Genomic DNA, 16,313 nt, shown 5'->3' on the forward strand with positions numbered 1-16,313 from the left:
ATTTATACATTTATGTTTCATTTTAATTGGATCATTTAATTAATATGCTGATAAATAATTTCGATTTAACTAGATAATATAGTACAAATGTTTTATTTGACTATTTATCTCGTAATGTTGTGAATATGTTTTTAAAATTGAAAAAATAAAAATAGGCATGTTCTGGTCTGGTTCAAGTGTTAGGGATCGTTGGGTATTCACGCAGAGAGTGATCCGTGCTGAAATAATAGCGTTATTATTTAAAAAGCCATTCTTAACACGAGGAGGGGAGGGTGTTTTGTACCTATTCTGTACTTTAACCTTACAATTAAATAAAAAAACATATAATAAAACTTTAATTAAACGTGGAAATACGATTTAAAAAAATAGCGCGGATCCTCTCTCCATCAGCACCGATCGTTGAAATATTTCGACTATTTCTTTTAGTATTTGCTCAAATGTTTGATTAAATCGATTATTAGTATTCTATTATTATTCTGAAATTAAATGTTGATTGACGTTTTAACGTATATAACAATATAACTAATATATTAGCTGTTTTGTTTACGTTTCGAAAATGTGTTAGTCTTAAATTATCGACTATAATCTTAGGAGCAAAGTGTTCTAACACATTTCATCTTTTCTGTTTTTGATCACTGAGGGAGAAGTCCTTCTAGACGTAGGTAATTCCATTTTTGTCTAAATTCAGAGTGCCCCCCTTTTTTTTTAAGGAACTCGGTTTTCCCACATTAAAAACTTGTGTTTAACTCTGCCCTAGGTGTGTCAGAAATTTCGTGAAAATAGTGAATAATTCCACCCCATCTTTCCAAGCTTATAACTCCTCGAAAAATGTAATTCAAGCCCTAATTTTTTTTGAATTAAAGGAGCAAGGACCAAGGTTTCATTAAAAAAACAAAACAAAACAAAAAAAACAACGTGTGTTTTTTTTTTTGTTTTTTTAAGTTTTAAACTTCGGACTTTACAGGTAAATTTCTAAAAAACAGTTCTTTTTTTTGTTTTAATTTTGAATATATTTATTGACCTTTTCTTTTCAATTTGTGATATATAAGACTTTGGTACATAAATTAATTATTTACTTTTTAATAGACATTTCAAAATGGGAGGCGTGAATTATTCGACCCCCTGTCTTCCCAAGCTTATAACTCCTCGAAAAATGTAATTCAAGCCCTAATTTTTTTTTCAATTAAAGGAGCAAGGACAAAAAAAAAAAAGAAAAGAAAAAACAATTAACGTGGTTTAAAAAAAAAAAGGTTTTAAACTTCAAACTTTACAGGTAAAATTATAAAAAACACTACTTGTTTTTTGTTTTAAATTTGAATATATTATTTATTGACCTTTTCTCTTCAATTTGTGAGTAAATTAATTATTTACTTTTCGGTGAGTAAATTAATTATTTACTTTTTAATAGAAACTTGAAAATAGATTTCATGATCAAAGCTTCTTTCTTAGAACTGCACTGCACGCCTGTGGAATTGTCTTCCGTTTTCCTGCTTTCCAGCTGTCTATATTATGGTTGTCTTCAAGTCCAACGTGAACAAGTTTCTGATGAGCCGTTCCACTTAAGTTATCAAATTTACCGAACTTCCATTACTATCGATTACTATATTGTCCTTTTGACTACTCTACACTCTTTAACCCTTATCCTTGAGTGGCCGATCGGCCTTGATAAGAGGTGACGCCTCTGTAAAAAAAAAAAAAACAGGTTTCCAATAATAAAAAAATATAAATCAAATAAGTCATATTTTCCTGAAATTTTCGATGTTTATTCATTATTAAATAAACTTACATAATAAAAGTAGGTTTTGTTAAATATATTAGAGGAAATATTTTTTTAGGTGTTTTACCCCCCTCCATATTTCATGTTATGAAAACTAAACAAAATAAATGTAGGTCAATAAAAATTTTAACATTTTTTTTTTAATGCTGAAAAGATCAAATAATTCAAAAATAGTTATTTTTATATATATGTAAAATCCCGTTATTTATTTCACTGTAAATAAAATTGGACATAAAATCAATATTATTATGTTAAAAAAAAACAACACTTTCTTGATAATTTTTTTCCTCGGTAATATAATTATTTGAATTACAATAAAAAAACACAGAATTCTAAAAAATAATTATTTTTAAAAAGCTTTAAATGATATTAAATTCAAATATTCTGTGATATGAAGTTTAAACAAAGATTTTTTTTATAACATGGAAAGTGTTCGACTGAGCTTCAATCTATGGTCCCCCCTCGCCAAACTTTCACAAGAAACACTAGACTAGCTGAAAACATTATCAATAATTTTCCCCACTCTTTATCTGTGCCTAAACCTAAACATAGATTCCATGATCAAAGCTTCTTTCTTAGAACTGCACGCCTGTGGAATTGTCTTCCATTTTCCTGCTTTCCAGCTGTCTATAATATGGTTGTCTTCAAGTCCAACGTGAACAAGTTTCTGCTGAGCCGTTCCACTTAAGTTAACAAATTTACCGAACTTCCATTACTATTGATTACTATATTGTCCTTTTGACTACTCTACACTCTTTAACACTTATCCTTGAGTGGCCAATCGGCCTTGATAAGTGGTGACGCCTATGTAACCCCCCCCCCCAAAAAAAAAAACAGGTTTCCAATAAAAAAAAAATATATTCATATAATAGAATATATGACTCTTGAGATAATAAAAATTGTAAATCCAAAATCGACCTAAAAAGAATTTGTTTTGATTTTATTCTTTAAAATGATAGAGGGTAATTGTTATTTTCTGGCGCTTTTTTCCAAAACAAGTATGGAGGCCTGTAAGCAATATTATTTTTAGATACATAAATGCCAACAGAAAACTCTAAAATTAATTTTATTTTATTAATTATCGTATGTGTAGTTCATTAAAAAATCTATTTGTTTTACAATATAGATATGAAAATCTGATAGCAAAATAAAACGTTACTTCCATTAACACTTATAGCGCTGATGCCCATCCATAGAAATTGACTTAGAAAATAGTAAACATGAAATGATGACGTTGCTGTTGTTGAGTAAAAGGATGACATTTTGCATACAGCTGTGGTGGTGCCTAATGTACATGATAAATATTTTTCTGTATTTTTTTTTTTCTAATAAGTGTAATTCTAAATATGCACTGAATTTTATGTTGAGACTTGAAAGTATAAGCATTCAAATTTCTTCAGATGTTTTTAAACAGACTTCATTAAAACAGAGTATATTGTTTTATAAAGCTTTGGCGCTTATGTCAATAGAAACTCAAATCTAGACAGCAAATTAAGCATATTTTCTAGGGTATAATTTGGGACGCTGAAAAATCAGTGGAACAATGAATGAATGTTAAATGAAAAAAACTGATTACACGAATACTATAGCAGAATTATGGAAATTGACGAAACAGTTTACAAAAAGGAAACAAGTTAGCGATCAAACTATACCTAATTGAGGTTAGTTAAAAAATTGCTGAAACAGTAAAAAAAAAAAAAAAAAATGCACAAATACTATACATACAAGCGCCAGGTGAAGTTAGTCCCGGACTCAAGAAAAGGGGAAATTAATTAGAATTATTCAAACAAAAAAAGGAATGAGAGAAATTGTGATGTTTATTTACATAAAAAATGGTACTCTTGCAGAAAAAGAACCATGCTGAAATAATAACCTTATTTCGAAAAAAATTATCACATTTGAAGTATTTAAACTGTCAGTTTCTGGTTATGAGTAAAGTTTAAAGTCAGTTATTCTAGTTCACTTGTTTATCTGGACATGTGAAACAAGTAAATCTTTGGCTGCGTTACTATTCAAGTGAATCTTTGGCTGCGTTACTATTCAAGTGAATCTTTGGCTGCGTTACTATTCAAATGAATCTTTGGCTGCGTTACTATTCAAATGAATCTTTGGCTGCATTACTATTCAAATGAATCTTTGGCTGCATTACTATTCAAATGAGTCTTTGGCTGCGTTACTATTCAAGTGAATCTTTAGCTGCGTTACTATTCAAGTGAATCTTTGGCTGCGTTACTATTCAAGTGAGTCTTTGGCTGCGTTACTATTCAAGTGAATCTTTGGCTGCGTTACTATTCAAGTGAGTCTTTGGCTGCATTACTATTCAAATGAGTCTTTGGCTGCGTTACTATTCAAGTGAATCTTTGGCTGCATTACTATTCAAATGAGTCTTTGGCTGCGTTACTATTCAAGTGAATCTTTGGCTGCATTACTATTCAAGTGAATCTTTGGCTGCGTTACTATTCAAATGAATCTTTGGCTGCATTACTATTCAAGTGAATCTTTGGCTGCGTTACTATTCAAGTGAATGCTTGACTTTAAACTTTAATCATAACTAAAACTTGATAGTTTAAATACTTCAAATGTGATAAGATTTTTTTTTTCGTTAATTAACAAGTTTATTTAATTTTTATTGATTAATTAACATTGTTTCATTGTAACAGGTTGTTTACTTTTGTTTTGTGTACATTAATTAATAAGCATCCCAAATTATACTTTGGAAAATATGCTTATTTTTGGCATGTTTATGCTGGTTATCTCCCTTAGATTTAAGTTTCTGTTGACATAAGCGCCTTTCATTCAGTAATGAGCTTTGGAAGATTGCCAATGAAAGAAACACAATCACCAAAAGATAAGTGTTTTATTATTTCTAGTCGCCATTTGGAGAAATCACTCGCAAATGCGACTATTTCACTCACAACATAGAGCCTGATATTTTTAACAAAAAATCAGACTGATGCTCCTACTCCGAATTTAAGTTCATAGGATGTCATCAATGGACTTTTTCTTATCATAATTTACTTTTATTAACAATAGTCTAAAGCGTTTTTTTTTATTTTTATTTTATAGGTTTATTTAGTGTCGATGAAATGGGTTTGACAAAACAATATCTTCGTTATGTTCATCAAGAAACGTTTGGCATTATTGGAAGCCGCCAATCAAACATCAACTTTGTTAATTTCCGTAAAACAACTGGCCGATATGCGGCAGTTGGCGCCTGTGAAGATGTAATCATTTGGGATTTACGCAGCAGAGCAAAGGTAACTATTTTCAAAAACCACTTCTTTTTGTTTGATCTTTTATTTATGTGACTTGAATTGAAATAGATTAAAAGGAAAATATCTTTTTTTTTTATCTGGAAATTATGATTTTCTTTTAACATTATAAGTCAGGTTTTTCAGTGGAGCTCCTTTTCTCTTAATACCGGCATAGCAACTGCTTGTGTGTGTGCATGCAGGGTGATCCCCAAAAAACAAAAGCTAAATGGAGGCTTCTAGAACATATGCTGTAGAACGGAGAAAAAAAGGCCAAAGACCCTAGTGTTTTGATGTGATGTTTGGAATATAATAACCTAGTTATGACTAAAGTTTCATTTCATTCGGACAAAACACTAAGAAACGGGGCCTAATTAAAGTTGGGGCCTGTTTTTTTTTGGTCACCCTGTATATATATATATATATATATATATATATATATATATATATATAATCGGAAAAACAACACCTTTTATTTATTAGTACACAATTTTTGTTTTTATTATTTTTTAAGACATGTTATTATATATTTTTTTCTCCTTAGTCTGACAGCTGTTTCGAAGGGTAAAAAGACAAACGGTTGTTTTAATTATAGCATACCGAATCTTCATTATTTACCGTTCTCTTCAGAGACAATTAGAATCAAATTAATTACAGTCAAAATTTGTTTTTTAAAAAACTCACATGGGGATGGAATTTTTTTATCGAGGTTGCCATCTTTAAAAATTTTTCTATGGGATTTTTATATATCTATATTTTCTTTTTGTTAGCCTTATTTTCGTATTTTTTTGGTTTTTTAATTTCTTTCAATTTATGTATCTAATATCCATTATGTTAATTCTGCATTCTTATTTTGTTTCTTCTTTTATTACGTTTGATTTATTATTTACGAAATTATTAAATTAATTTTTTTAACTTCTTCTTATATTGCTCTGAATTCTCATCGAGCTAAACCGAAGTCAATATTGGTACAATTATCAATAAAATACCATTTAAAAGGTATTAAAATTGATTGTTAAAAAAATACATATATATATATATATATATATATATATATCATATAATTTTGCTATTTAGCACATACATTGGAAATATATTAAAGATTAAAATCTTTTAAAGGAACATAGAAAAGGAAAAAAGTATTGAAACAAAAAAAAAAAAAAAGATATCTAATTAGTGGTAATCCTTGAATAGAAAAGAATGATGTTTGTAAGTTCCAGACGTGTTGAAGATTGCCACATTGAAGGTAAAACCCAATCATGTTCAATCAAGTATCCAGAGTGAAAGGTAATATTCCGTTGCAGACATAGAACTTTTGATGTATAAAGTCCCATTTTTTGGTGTTACATAAGAATGGCTGTCCCCTTCTCATGTAAAAAGGGAGACTAGATAAGTGAAATGATATTAGGAAAAGGCTAGAATCGAACCCTGTAGGCAAGTGTTAAAGATAATGGATAATTGAAATCCTAGGAATGCAGTCGAGTGTTAATTCTTTTAGATATAATTAAATATTATTTATGCCAAAGATAGAGCGATTGCCAATTCTTTTAGAAATAACTGGATATTAAAAATGTCAGTTAAAAGAATGGACAAAAACAAAATTGAAAATGTTATGTAACAAATAGGTTAAATGATACAATTTAATTTACGGATTTCTTTTGTTTATCAGAGGTGTGAAAATACATGTGCAATAATACGGGTGAATTGAAATGTGATAAAGTCACATCGGTTGACAACACCTCTGACGCCATAAAGAAAGGAAATTGTCAATATATTGAGATAGGGTTCAAAGTTAGATAGAGAGTCCCAGAGTCAGTTAGAAAAGAGTCGGACAGCGATTTAGTGAAGCTGATCCTCTTAGAGGTGAAAGGAAGAAGAGAGACCATGTAGTCATACAAGCTTGAATTCCTGAGTCATCAATCAGCTGGCTGATGTATAAAGAATCACCATCTATATTTTGTAACTGTTTGTCTTCGTGTCGTCATTACAACTGAAAGGTAAATGTGTTTTGTTTATCATCATTTCTGTAATGAACTTGTATAACTCCCAAGTATTAATTGTTTGTCTGCCTCCTCCATCATAAGTGAAGCATCTCCCCTTATGTAAAAGAACTGTATGACACATTCCTTCAATAATGAATTCGCATCTCTCTCGGAATATAAATGTCATTATCATTCTTTGTTCTGAGTCCCCGTTATACATTTCTCCAATATGTACCCACTACACAACATTGGTCATGTAAAGTTAGAAAGATGTTCTCTCTGAAAAGAGAACATATTTCAGTATGAGGAGAAAGTTAAAATTTTGCAAATTAGAATTTACAACATTTATTATTTGAAACAAGGGATGCAGATTAAAGAATTATACATATATACTAGCAGTTCAGCCTGGCTTTGTTCGGGGCCCTATGTACTGTTCATAACTTTATGTGCACATGTATATATATATATATTAAAGTTTGACTCCTGACCAGGTAACCTACATCTAACATTTCAAGTGTTTAAACCAAAAATTGATGGAGGAGTTTGTTCGAGTCTGCAAAGGTCAACTCTTTTAACTTTGACCTCTTGGCAGCCAAATTTATGCCTAAAACTGATTAAAAAGCTTGCTGCATGCCTGAATACCCTTTATGTAAAGTTTCAAATGTTTAGACCCAAAATTGGCTGAAAAGTTTGCTAGAGACTGCAAAGGTCAAATCTTTTGAACTTTGCCCCTTTGGCAGCCAAATTTTCGGCCAAAAATCGATTAAAAACCTTGCCCTATGTCTGAATACACTTTATATAAGATTTCAAATGTTTAGACCAAAAATTGGCTGAGTAATTTGGTAGAGACTGGAGCGGTCAAATTTTTTAAACTTTGACCCCAATTTGTCCCCCTTAACATATGTTGTTTTGGGCTCAAGTCAAATTAAAAAGTTTGATCCACATCCAAATAACCTACATCTAAAATTTCAACAAAATTGGCAGAGGAGTTTGGTAGAGTTTTCAAAAGTCAAATCGTTGAAGTTTGACCCCTTGACAACCACATTTCTGGCCAAAAACCAATTAGAAAGATTTTCCCAAATCTCAATACCCCTTATGTCAAGTCTTGAGTCTGTAGACTGAAAATTGACAGAGTAGTTTGGTAGGGAAATGTACACACACACAGACAGTTTCACTTTTCTAGATATATAGATTTACTTGCAGTTCCGCCTGGCTTCGCTCGGGACCTATGTACTGTTCATAACTTTATGTGCATGTGTATATATTAAAAAGTGTGAATATGTATGGTAATGCCTTTCTATATAATAGTCTTCCTTAACTACCATAGAGAAAAGTTGGTAGAGACCGCAGACGTCAAATTTCTTTTAACTTTAACCCTAATTTTGACCCCCTTAACATTTATCGTTTTGGACTCAAATCAAATTATAAAGTTTGACCCATGTCCAAGTAACCTATATCTAAAATTTGAAGTGTTTAGACCCAAAACTGGCAGAGGAGTTTGATAGAGTCTGCAAATATAAACTCTTTCAACTTTGACCTCTTGTCAGCCAAATTTTTGCCCAAAAACTGATTAAAAAGCTTGCTTCATGTCTGAATACCCTTTATGTAAAATTTCAAATGTTTAGACTCAAAATTGACTTAATAGTTTGTTAGAGACCGCAAAGGTCAAATCTTTTGAACTTTGACCCTTTGGAAGCCAAATTTTCAGTAAAAAAAATGATTAAAAAGCTTGCCCTATGTCTGAATGCACTTTTATTTAAAATTTATTTTTTTACTTGGGAGTCACTACTTATCAAGTGCCGAAGGCCACTCAAGGATAAGGGTTAATGAATCTAAGGTGCTAGTGTAGTAATCGTTAATGGTGTAAATTGGATAGAATTTGATTATTTATGGGGACGGCTTAACAGGAACTTGTTTGCATTGGATTTGAATGTTATCATGCTGTATTCATCTGGGAAGTAGGCCAGTGGAACAGTATTCCACAGGCAGGCAGTTCTGGGAAAGAAGCTTTTTTCATGGAATTTATGTTTAGATTTATACACAGATAGAGTGGGGGAAATCGTATATAGTGGTTATAATTAGTCAAATGTTTTTTTGTGAAAGTTTGGCACGTCTGGACCGTAGATTGAAGTTCAGTCGAGCACTTGCCATGAAAATAATGATAGAGCAGAGACAGGCTTGCAACGTCTTTTCTGTGGGAAAGAGGTTGCAGGGAAGAGAAAAGAGGATCCTCTACTAGGTTTTGAAGTTGGTTTTGAACTCTATCCAAGCATGGATTTTTGTAAAATAAATATTTACTTTTTTAAAATCTCTAATTTTTGGCTTATACCACAGCCCTCATCAGGAAGTTTTAGACAATACTATATTTTTTCTTGCTAGCTGGGATGGTTTTTGGCTATGGTCTCTAGTTTTCAAAGATAGATTGTATTATCCACTTCAGTGTTTACACTCAATCATGCACACATGTTAAAATTGCTAGAAATCCACTGTTAAGAAGTACAGTGAAAATGGAATTCAGTTAAAATTAATACTCGTGCAGTATTTTTATATTTTAAACAAATATATATTTATTTGAAATTTCTGATTTTTGGTTTATACCAAAACCCTCATCAGGAATATTTTTTCTTACTAGCCATGATGGTGTTTGCTTGCGTTTTGAATTTCATTTTGAATGCATAAGTTCAGTCATCATAACAATACAATTTGCAATCCCCTTGAATTCATTTCGGCAGAATAAAAAAAAACAGGAGGCTTTACTATTGGAACGCTCCTTGTAATACATACTTATGAATAACATATATCTTTATCTCTACTATTATATAAAAGGAACTTTTTGTGTGTGTGTTTGTGTGTGTATTTGTGTGGTTGCAGGGAAGAGAAAAGAGGATCATCTACTAGGTTTTGAAGTTGGTTTTGAACTCTATCCAAGCATGGATTTTTGTAAAATAAATATTTACTTTTTTAAAATCTCTAATTTTTGGCTTATACCACAGCCCTCATCAGGAAGTTTTAGACAATACTGTATTTTTTCTTGCTAGCTGTGATGGTTTTTGGCTATGGTCTCTAGTTCTCAAAGATAGATTGTATTATCCACTTCAGTGTTTACACTCAATCATGCGCACATGTTAAAATTGCTAGAAATCCACTGTTAAGAAGTACAGTGAAAATGAAAATTAATATTTGTGCAGTATTTTAAACAAATATATATTTATTTGAAATTTCTGATTTTTGGCTTATACCAAAACCCTCATCAGGAATTATTTTTCTTACTAGCCATGATGGTGTTTGCTTGCGTTTTGAATTTCATTTTGAATGCATAAGTTCAGTCATCATAACAATACAATTTGCAATCCCCTTGAATTCATTTCGGCAGAATAAAAAAATAACAGGAGGCTTTACTATTGGAACGCTCCTTGTAATACATACTTATGAATAACATATATCTTTATCTCTACTATTATATAAAAGGAACTTTTTGTGTGTGTGTTTGTGTGTGTATTTGTGTGTGTGTATGAGTTCATTCCTTATGGTTTGTGAAACATTGGCTAGGCCGATTTTTCACACAAATGTACTTTATGCATCTGGTAGTTTTTGTAGATAGGTTTTGTATCGGAATGTCTTTGATAAGTATTGATAATCAAAAAAAATTCAATGAAAGAAGGAACAGGTGATTTTGACTAAAGTTAACACCTTACACAGCCTAACATCACAAGTGCATTATAAATAGCACATATTTAAATATGGTTGTATTTTCTTTCAGGCTTTGGTCCTCAAAGGAGGGAAGTCACCAGTCACTGTTATTAAAACTTCACCATGTCAGAATCATTTGGCTGTTGGTTATGTCGATGGTGGAATCAGTGTGTTTGATTTGGACAATGGTCAAGTTGTATTTCAGTTCAATGGACATAAATCACCTGTGACTGTTTTGAATTATAATAAAGATGGATTTGTCCTTGTTTCGGGAGGAAAGGTAAGTAAAAATGCAAAGTATTATTTTTCTTATTTAATTGTAGAAAATCTAAAAGGAAAACATCTGAAAATATGACCATTTCTGCATTTTCTATCTGAAAAATGTGACATAGTTTTTGTTTCAGACAAATAAATTGATAAAATCAAAATATGACATAGTTTGGGTTACAGACAGACATTCTACTATAATAAGATTTGTTGAACTAGATTGTTAATTAAATGCTGTCTAATTTGAACAGCTTTGATAACATGCATATATTAATTATTTTGTATTTTTCTAACTAGGACACAAATGTAATTTTGTGGGATGTTCTCCAAGGTGCTGGCATGTATCGCCTTAAAGGACACAAGGGGCCGATAACTCAGGCAGTGTTTGCCACTGAGCATAATGTCTTGATTACAAGGTACGTGATTAATATCAATGTTATTAGAATGTTATTTGTCGCAAAACTGCAATATTGTTTGAGTTGGATCATTTCTAGTTTCTTCATTTGATGTTATCCTGTTGCCGTTTCCAAATTTCTTCATTTTTAAAATTTAATTGTCTTTTTCCTACCATAAAAGAATATAGAAGCCAGTTTGCTTCATCAATTTTATTGAATTCAACTTTTTTTTTTTTTTTTTAACATTTACGCATCAATTTTATCGAATTCAACCATTTTTTAAACATTTTATATTTACACATCAATTTATTTACTTATTTTTCAGTTCTAAAGATACGTTTGTGAAATTTTGGGATTTAGACACCCAGCATTGCTTCCACACAATTGTTGCACATCGAAGTGAGGTAGGTATCGACTATTTCTTTCTTTAATAAATATATACCTACTAGTGTACACCCAACATAAAAAATAAAGTAAAAAATGCTTCACTAGTATTTGCACTCACCATTTATCTATATAAATTACTAAAATGTTCACATAAAATCATAGAATTACTCCGATAATTTTATTTTTTATATGTAAATTATTACAATTTCTGATGGTCGAAAGAAGAAAAATCTTTCATTGGCTGTTCATTATAGAGTAGAGGATTTCTTTCCAAATTCATTTACCGTCTTTGTATAACACTGAATTAAATGAAATATAGTCCATATTTGAACTCCCTACCCCTAGCAGATGTGTTCAAATATGTATGGATTTAAATAACTGAAAAGAAGCCTTCTAGTACAGATTGTAAAATTGAAGAGTGGAATGCAAAAAAACTTTTTCCCTGTAGAGGTTGACATTTGTTTTGTTGATATATATAAATAAGTACATATATGGTGAGCATTTTATATATATATATATATATAAACACCCGACTAGCTGAAATCACTGTCAATAATTTCCCCCACTCCTTATCTGTGCCTAAATCAAAATGTAGATTCCATGAACAAAGCTTCTTTCTTAGAACTGCACGCCTGTGAAACTCTGTTCCGCTTGCCTGTTTCCCTCCCGACTTCAACCTGGATGTCTTCAAGTCCAACACAAACAAATTCCTGATGAACCGCCCCCTTAAGTAATGACACTTTATTAATTATCCAATACTATTACTACACTATCCCATTGATTACTGTACACACAATAACCCTTATCCCCGAGTGGCCCTTGGGCCTTGATAAGTGGTGAACTCCATGTAAAAAAAAAAATATATATATATCCTAATATGGTCTGAAACAATTTTTTGCTTCAATCTATATATATAAAAGTGAAAATGTGTGTGTGTTTGTATGTCTTGCAAAAACTTTTGACAGAGACGGCGGATTTTCACGAGTTCAGTATCATTTTGAAGCTCGACATCTTGGATGACAAATATTGAAAAATTGGGCACAAACATTCATTCCTTCATCTTTAACGGCTCTCTTTTTTACAAGGAGGAGTGAAAAAAATGGTATCTTCATGACAAGATGGCTTTATGCATGCGTCAATATGCGCAAAAGACGTTGTACATTGAATTCGTTTTAAATGTTATAAAAACCGACCTACTTTCATCCACGCGTCTATAGCACAATGGGTTAAGTTACAGTGTTTTTATTTAAAGATTTCAGGTTCAATCCCAGTTATCAGATATACTTTTTTTCTTGATTTTTAACCTTTAATATTGAAATGAGGTTATTTATACCATTTTTTTTTTTTTTTTTTTTTTTTTTTTTTGTTTTTGTTTTTTCCTTTTTTTTGGGTTTTTGTTTATCTGATTGTTTTAAAGAAGTTTTACGTCCGTTCGGTTTTTTATTTGTTTTGTTTTTTCCGATTTTTTAAAAAAAGTTTAAACAGGGTTATTAATTCGCTTATTCTTTGCATACCCCCCCCCCCCCTTACATACGCACCTCCAAACACCCGGACAACGCCGTCCTTTTGGGTAGGGGGTTTGTATTTCTGATTTTTTAAACATTGTACGTTCGTTGGCTTTCTTTTTTTTTGGGGGGGGTGTTCCGATTTTTTAAGAAGTTTTTACCCACCCCCTACACACACACACCTCCAAACACTCAGGCAACGCCGGGTACCCCCGCTAGTGGAAAATAAAAGATGATTTTTCAAACTGGTGAACATGATAAAAAAAGTATTTATAGCTCTAGTCATGCACTATTGAGCTACTAATACAACTTTATGTCTAAAAATACTTATATTTGAAATAAATATATATATATATATATATAAAAGTGAAAGTGTGTGTGTGTGTCTGTGTACATTTCTCTACGCAATAAGTCTGTCAATTTTAAGTCTACAGATTCGAAATTTGATATACAGGGTACTGAGATTTGGGAAAATCGATGTGATTGGTTTTCGGACAGAAATTTGTCGATTAAGGGGTCAAAGTTCAACGATTTGACCTTTGAGAACTCTACCAAACTCCTCCTACAATTTTGGGTCTAAACATGTGAAATTTTAGATATAGATTCCTTGGACATGGATCTAACTTAATAACTTTATTTGAGCCCTAAACAATAAATTTTAAGGGATCGTAATAGGGACCAAAGTTAAAAAAATTGACCTTTTTTTTTTTTTTTTTTTTTTTTTTTTTTTTTTTTTTGCTCGGCATACACCTCAAAACACCCGGGCAACGCCGGGCTGAAATGCTAGTATATATAAAAGTGAACGTGTGTGTGTGTACATTTCCATATGCAATAACTCTGTCCATTTTAAGTCTAAATACTCGAAATTTGATATACAAGGTACTGAGATTTAGGAAAATCGATGTGATTGGTTTTCGTACAGAAATTTGTTGATTAAGGGGTCAAAGTTCAACGATTTGACCTTTGAGAACTCTACCAAACTCCTCCTACAATTTTGGATCTAAACACTTGAAATTTTAGATATAGGTTCCTTGGACATGGATCTAACTTAATAACTTAAGTTGAACCCAAAACAATAAATTTTAAGGGGTCATAATAGGGGTCAAAGTTTTTTAAAAAATTGACCTTTTTTTTTTTGCTCAGCATACACCTCCAAACACCCGGGCAACGCCGGGCACCCATTGCTAGTATATATATGTCAGAATCTTCTAGTTGAAACAATTTTGATTAAAACAAAATAGAGTATTGTCTATTGTTTCTTCTATTTACTTTGATAGTAAATTTTCTGATCCGGCAATTAAAATTTATAAATTATATAGTTTAAAAATTCCATTAATTCTTTTGAGTGTTAATTAAATCTCTCCCCTTCTTACTTTACTAAAGTAGATAATCTTTCTTTTTCAAATCTCTCCCTGTAATATATCTTGCTTTTTTTATTAGGTTTTTCAATTATTTTTGTATACATTCAAATTTCATTATTACATTCCAATTCCCATATCTTACATTATAAAACATTACCATTTAAAATTTTTTAATTGTGGCACTCATATTGTTTTTTTTTTTAATATCTATTTATTGAAAAAAAATTATACCTCTTCATAGTATTTTTTTAAGCCAAAATATTCTTTAAAATTTGGTTTCTATTTCTTTAAAGGTTTCCGATATTGTTTTAACTCCAAACCAAGAACTTTTGACTGGATGCGGCGACAGTGAACTTCGTGTATGGGCATTAAAATCAAATACTGTAAGCAAACATCACTTTATTTTTAATTGAATACTTTTTAATTAAAACAACTGAAAAAAGTCAGTTTCGCAAATATGTTTCAGGTGAAAAGTGAGAAAATTAGTTATTCTGTTTTATTTTTTTCTAAAAGTAAAAAACTGATTTTTTTTTTTTTTTTAAAAATTTTTTTATTACATTTTCACCCCAAACAAGACACATTGCCACTTTGGTGTAGGGGGCTACTATCAGGGGCAGCAACTACTGGGGCACTATGTAGGGATTTGGGCAGTAAGATGTCGGTTCACGTTGCACTTAAACTTCTGCATGTCAGTACAGTTAGGGAAGCAGGAACCTGGAATGGAATTCCAGAGTCTAGCAGTTCTGGGGAAGAAACTACTGGAGTAGAAAGATCTTGTACATCTAAGGATCTCTACTGTGTGGGGGTGGGATTTAGCTGCCTGTCGGGTTTGTAGAGGGTGTCTACGCCGTGGGGGCACAAGTGTCTGCAGTTCGTCAGAACATTCACCATTAAAATACTTGTAGAACAGGCAGAGGGATTTATGCTATAAACTATTTTAATTTAAAAGTGGGTAAGTTGTTATATATTACTGTATCTTGATGATTGCCTTTATTGTTGGAGTATGATAAAAATGACATGAGTTGTTGGTATAACTCAGTTAAGCTGTGTGTGTGTGTGTGTGTGTGTGTGTAATACCATCATGTAGTGTAGAAAAATGGAACTCCAAACATTGTCCGTTGATAGCTGTCTGATTGTGTTGATCCACAGTAATCATTTACTCTCGCTTGACTTTGGCTTTAATCTCTCTGATGTCTCGCGGGGGATTTCCGAGCTGCTAACCATTATCAACAAACTAAAAACTAACTCAAATCGAAATTGACTTTAGGAACAGAAATCCTATGTCTTACTCTGCCACTCTCAACCGACTACTCATTCAACTTCCAATATTCATCCTATTGCCTTTGCATAATTTGATGATTTGTTTCTAACCATTGTCATGTTTCTTTTTTTTTTTTTTATTACTTTTGATAACTTTTCCTTTTTTTATGAATCACTTCCAAATGCTCTCCATGGCCCTGACTTGAGGAGTACAGTAGAGTCCATAGTCTCACATTGCAAAGATTGTAACTTTGAACCACTGGGAATTCTGTCTCTTGGTCTTTGGGTCATAGTAGTAGATCCAGCTTTCATCACAGGTCACCAGAGCATCAAGAACTGTGGCATCTGAATTGATCAGTTTGACCTATCTGCTATCATGACAACGTCTTTCTGATTTTCTCTGAGCACACTTGGGACAAACTTCGTGCAAATCTTCCG

The 16,313-nt window shown here is 31.6% G+C and overlaps 1 protein-coding gene across 1 annotated transcript in view; it reads left to right on the top strand.

Moving 5' to 3' along the window:
* LOC145285781 (WD repeat-containing protein 3-like) overlaps positions 1–16,313 on the top strand; it is a 77,718-nt gene that overhangs the window by 138 nt on the left and 61,267 nt on the right. The window contains exons 2-6 of the mRNA XM_080134148.1: positions 4,844–5,034; positions 10,771–10,980; positions 11,265–11,383; positions 11,688–11,766; positions 14,909–14,998. Coding sequence (XP_079990274.1) covers positions 4,864–5,034; positions 10,771–10,980; positions 11,265–11,383; positions 11,688–11,766; positions 14,909–14,998 — 669 coding nt within the window. The 5' untranslated portion in view covers positions 4,844–4,863. The remainder of the gene's footprint in view (positions 1–4,843; positions 5,035–10,770; positions 10,981–11,264; positions 11,384–11,687; positions 11,767–14,908; positions 14,999–16,313) is intronic.

Source organism: Euprymna scolopes, chromosome 10, assembly GCF_053919585.1.
Source record: "Euprymna scolopes isolate OS-2025 chromosome 10, ASM5391958v1, whole genome shotgun sequence".
Lineage (NCBI taxonomy): Eukaryota > Metazoa > Mollusca > Cephalopoda > Sepiida > Sepiolidae > Euprymna > Euprymna scolopes.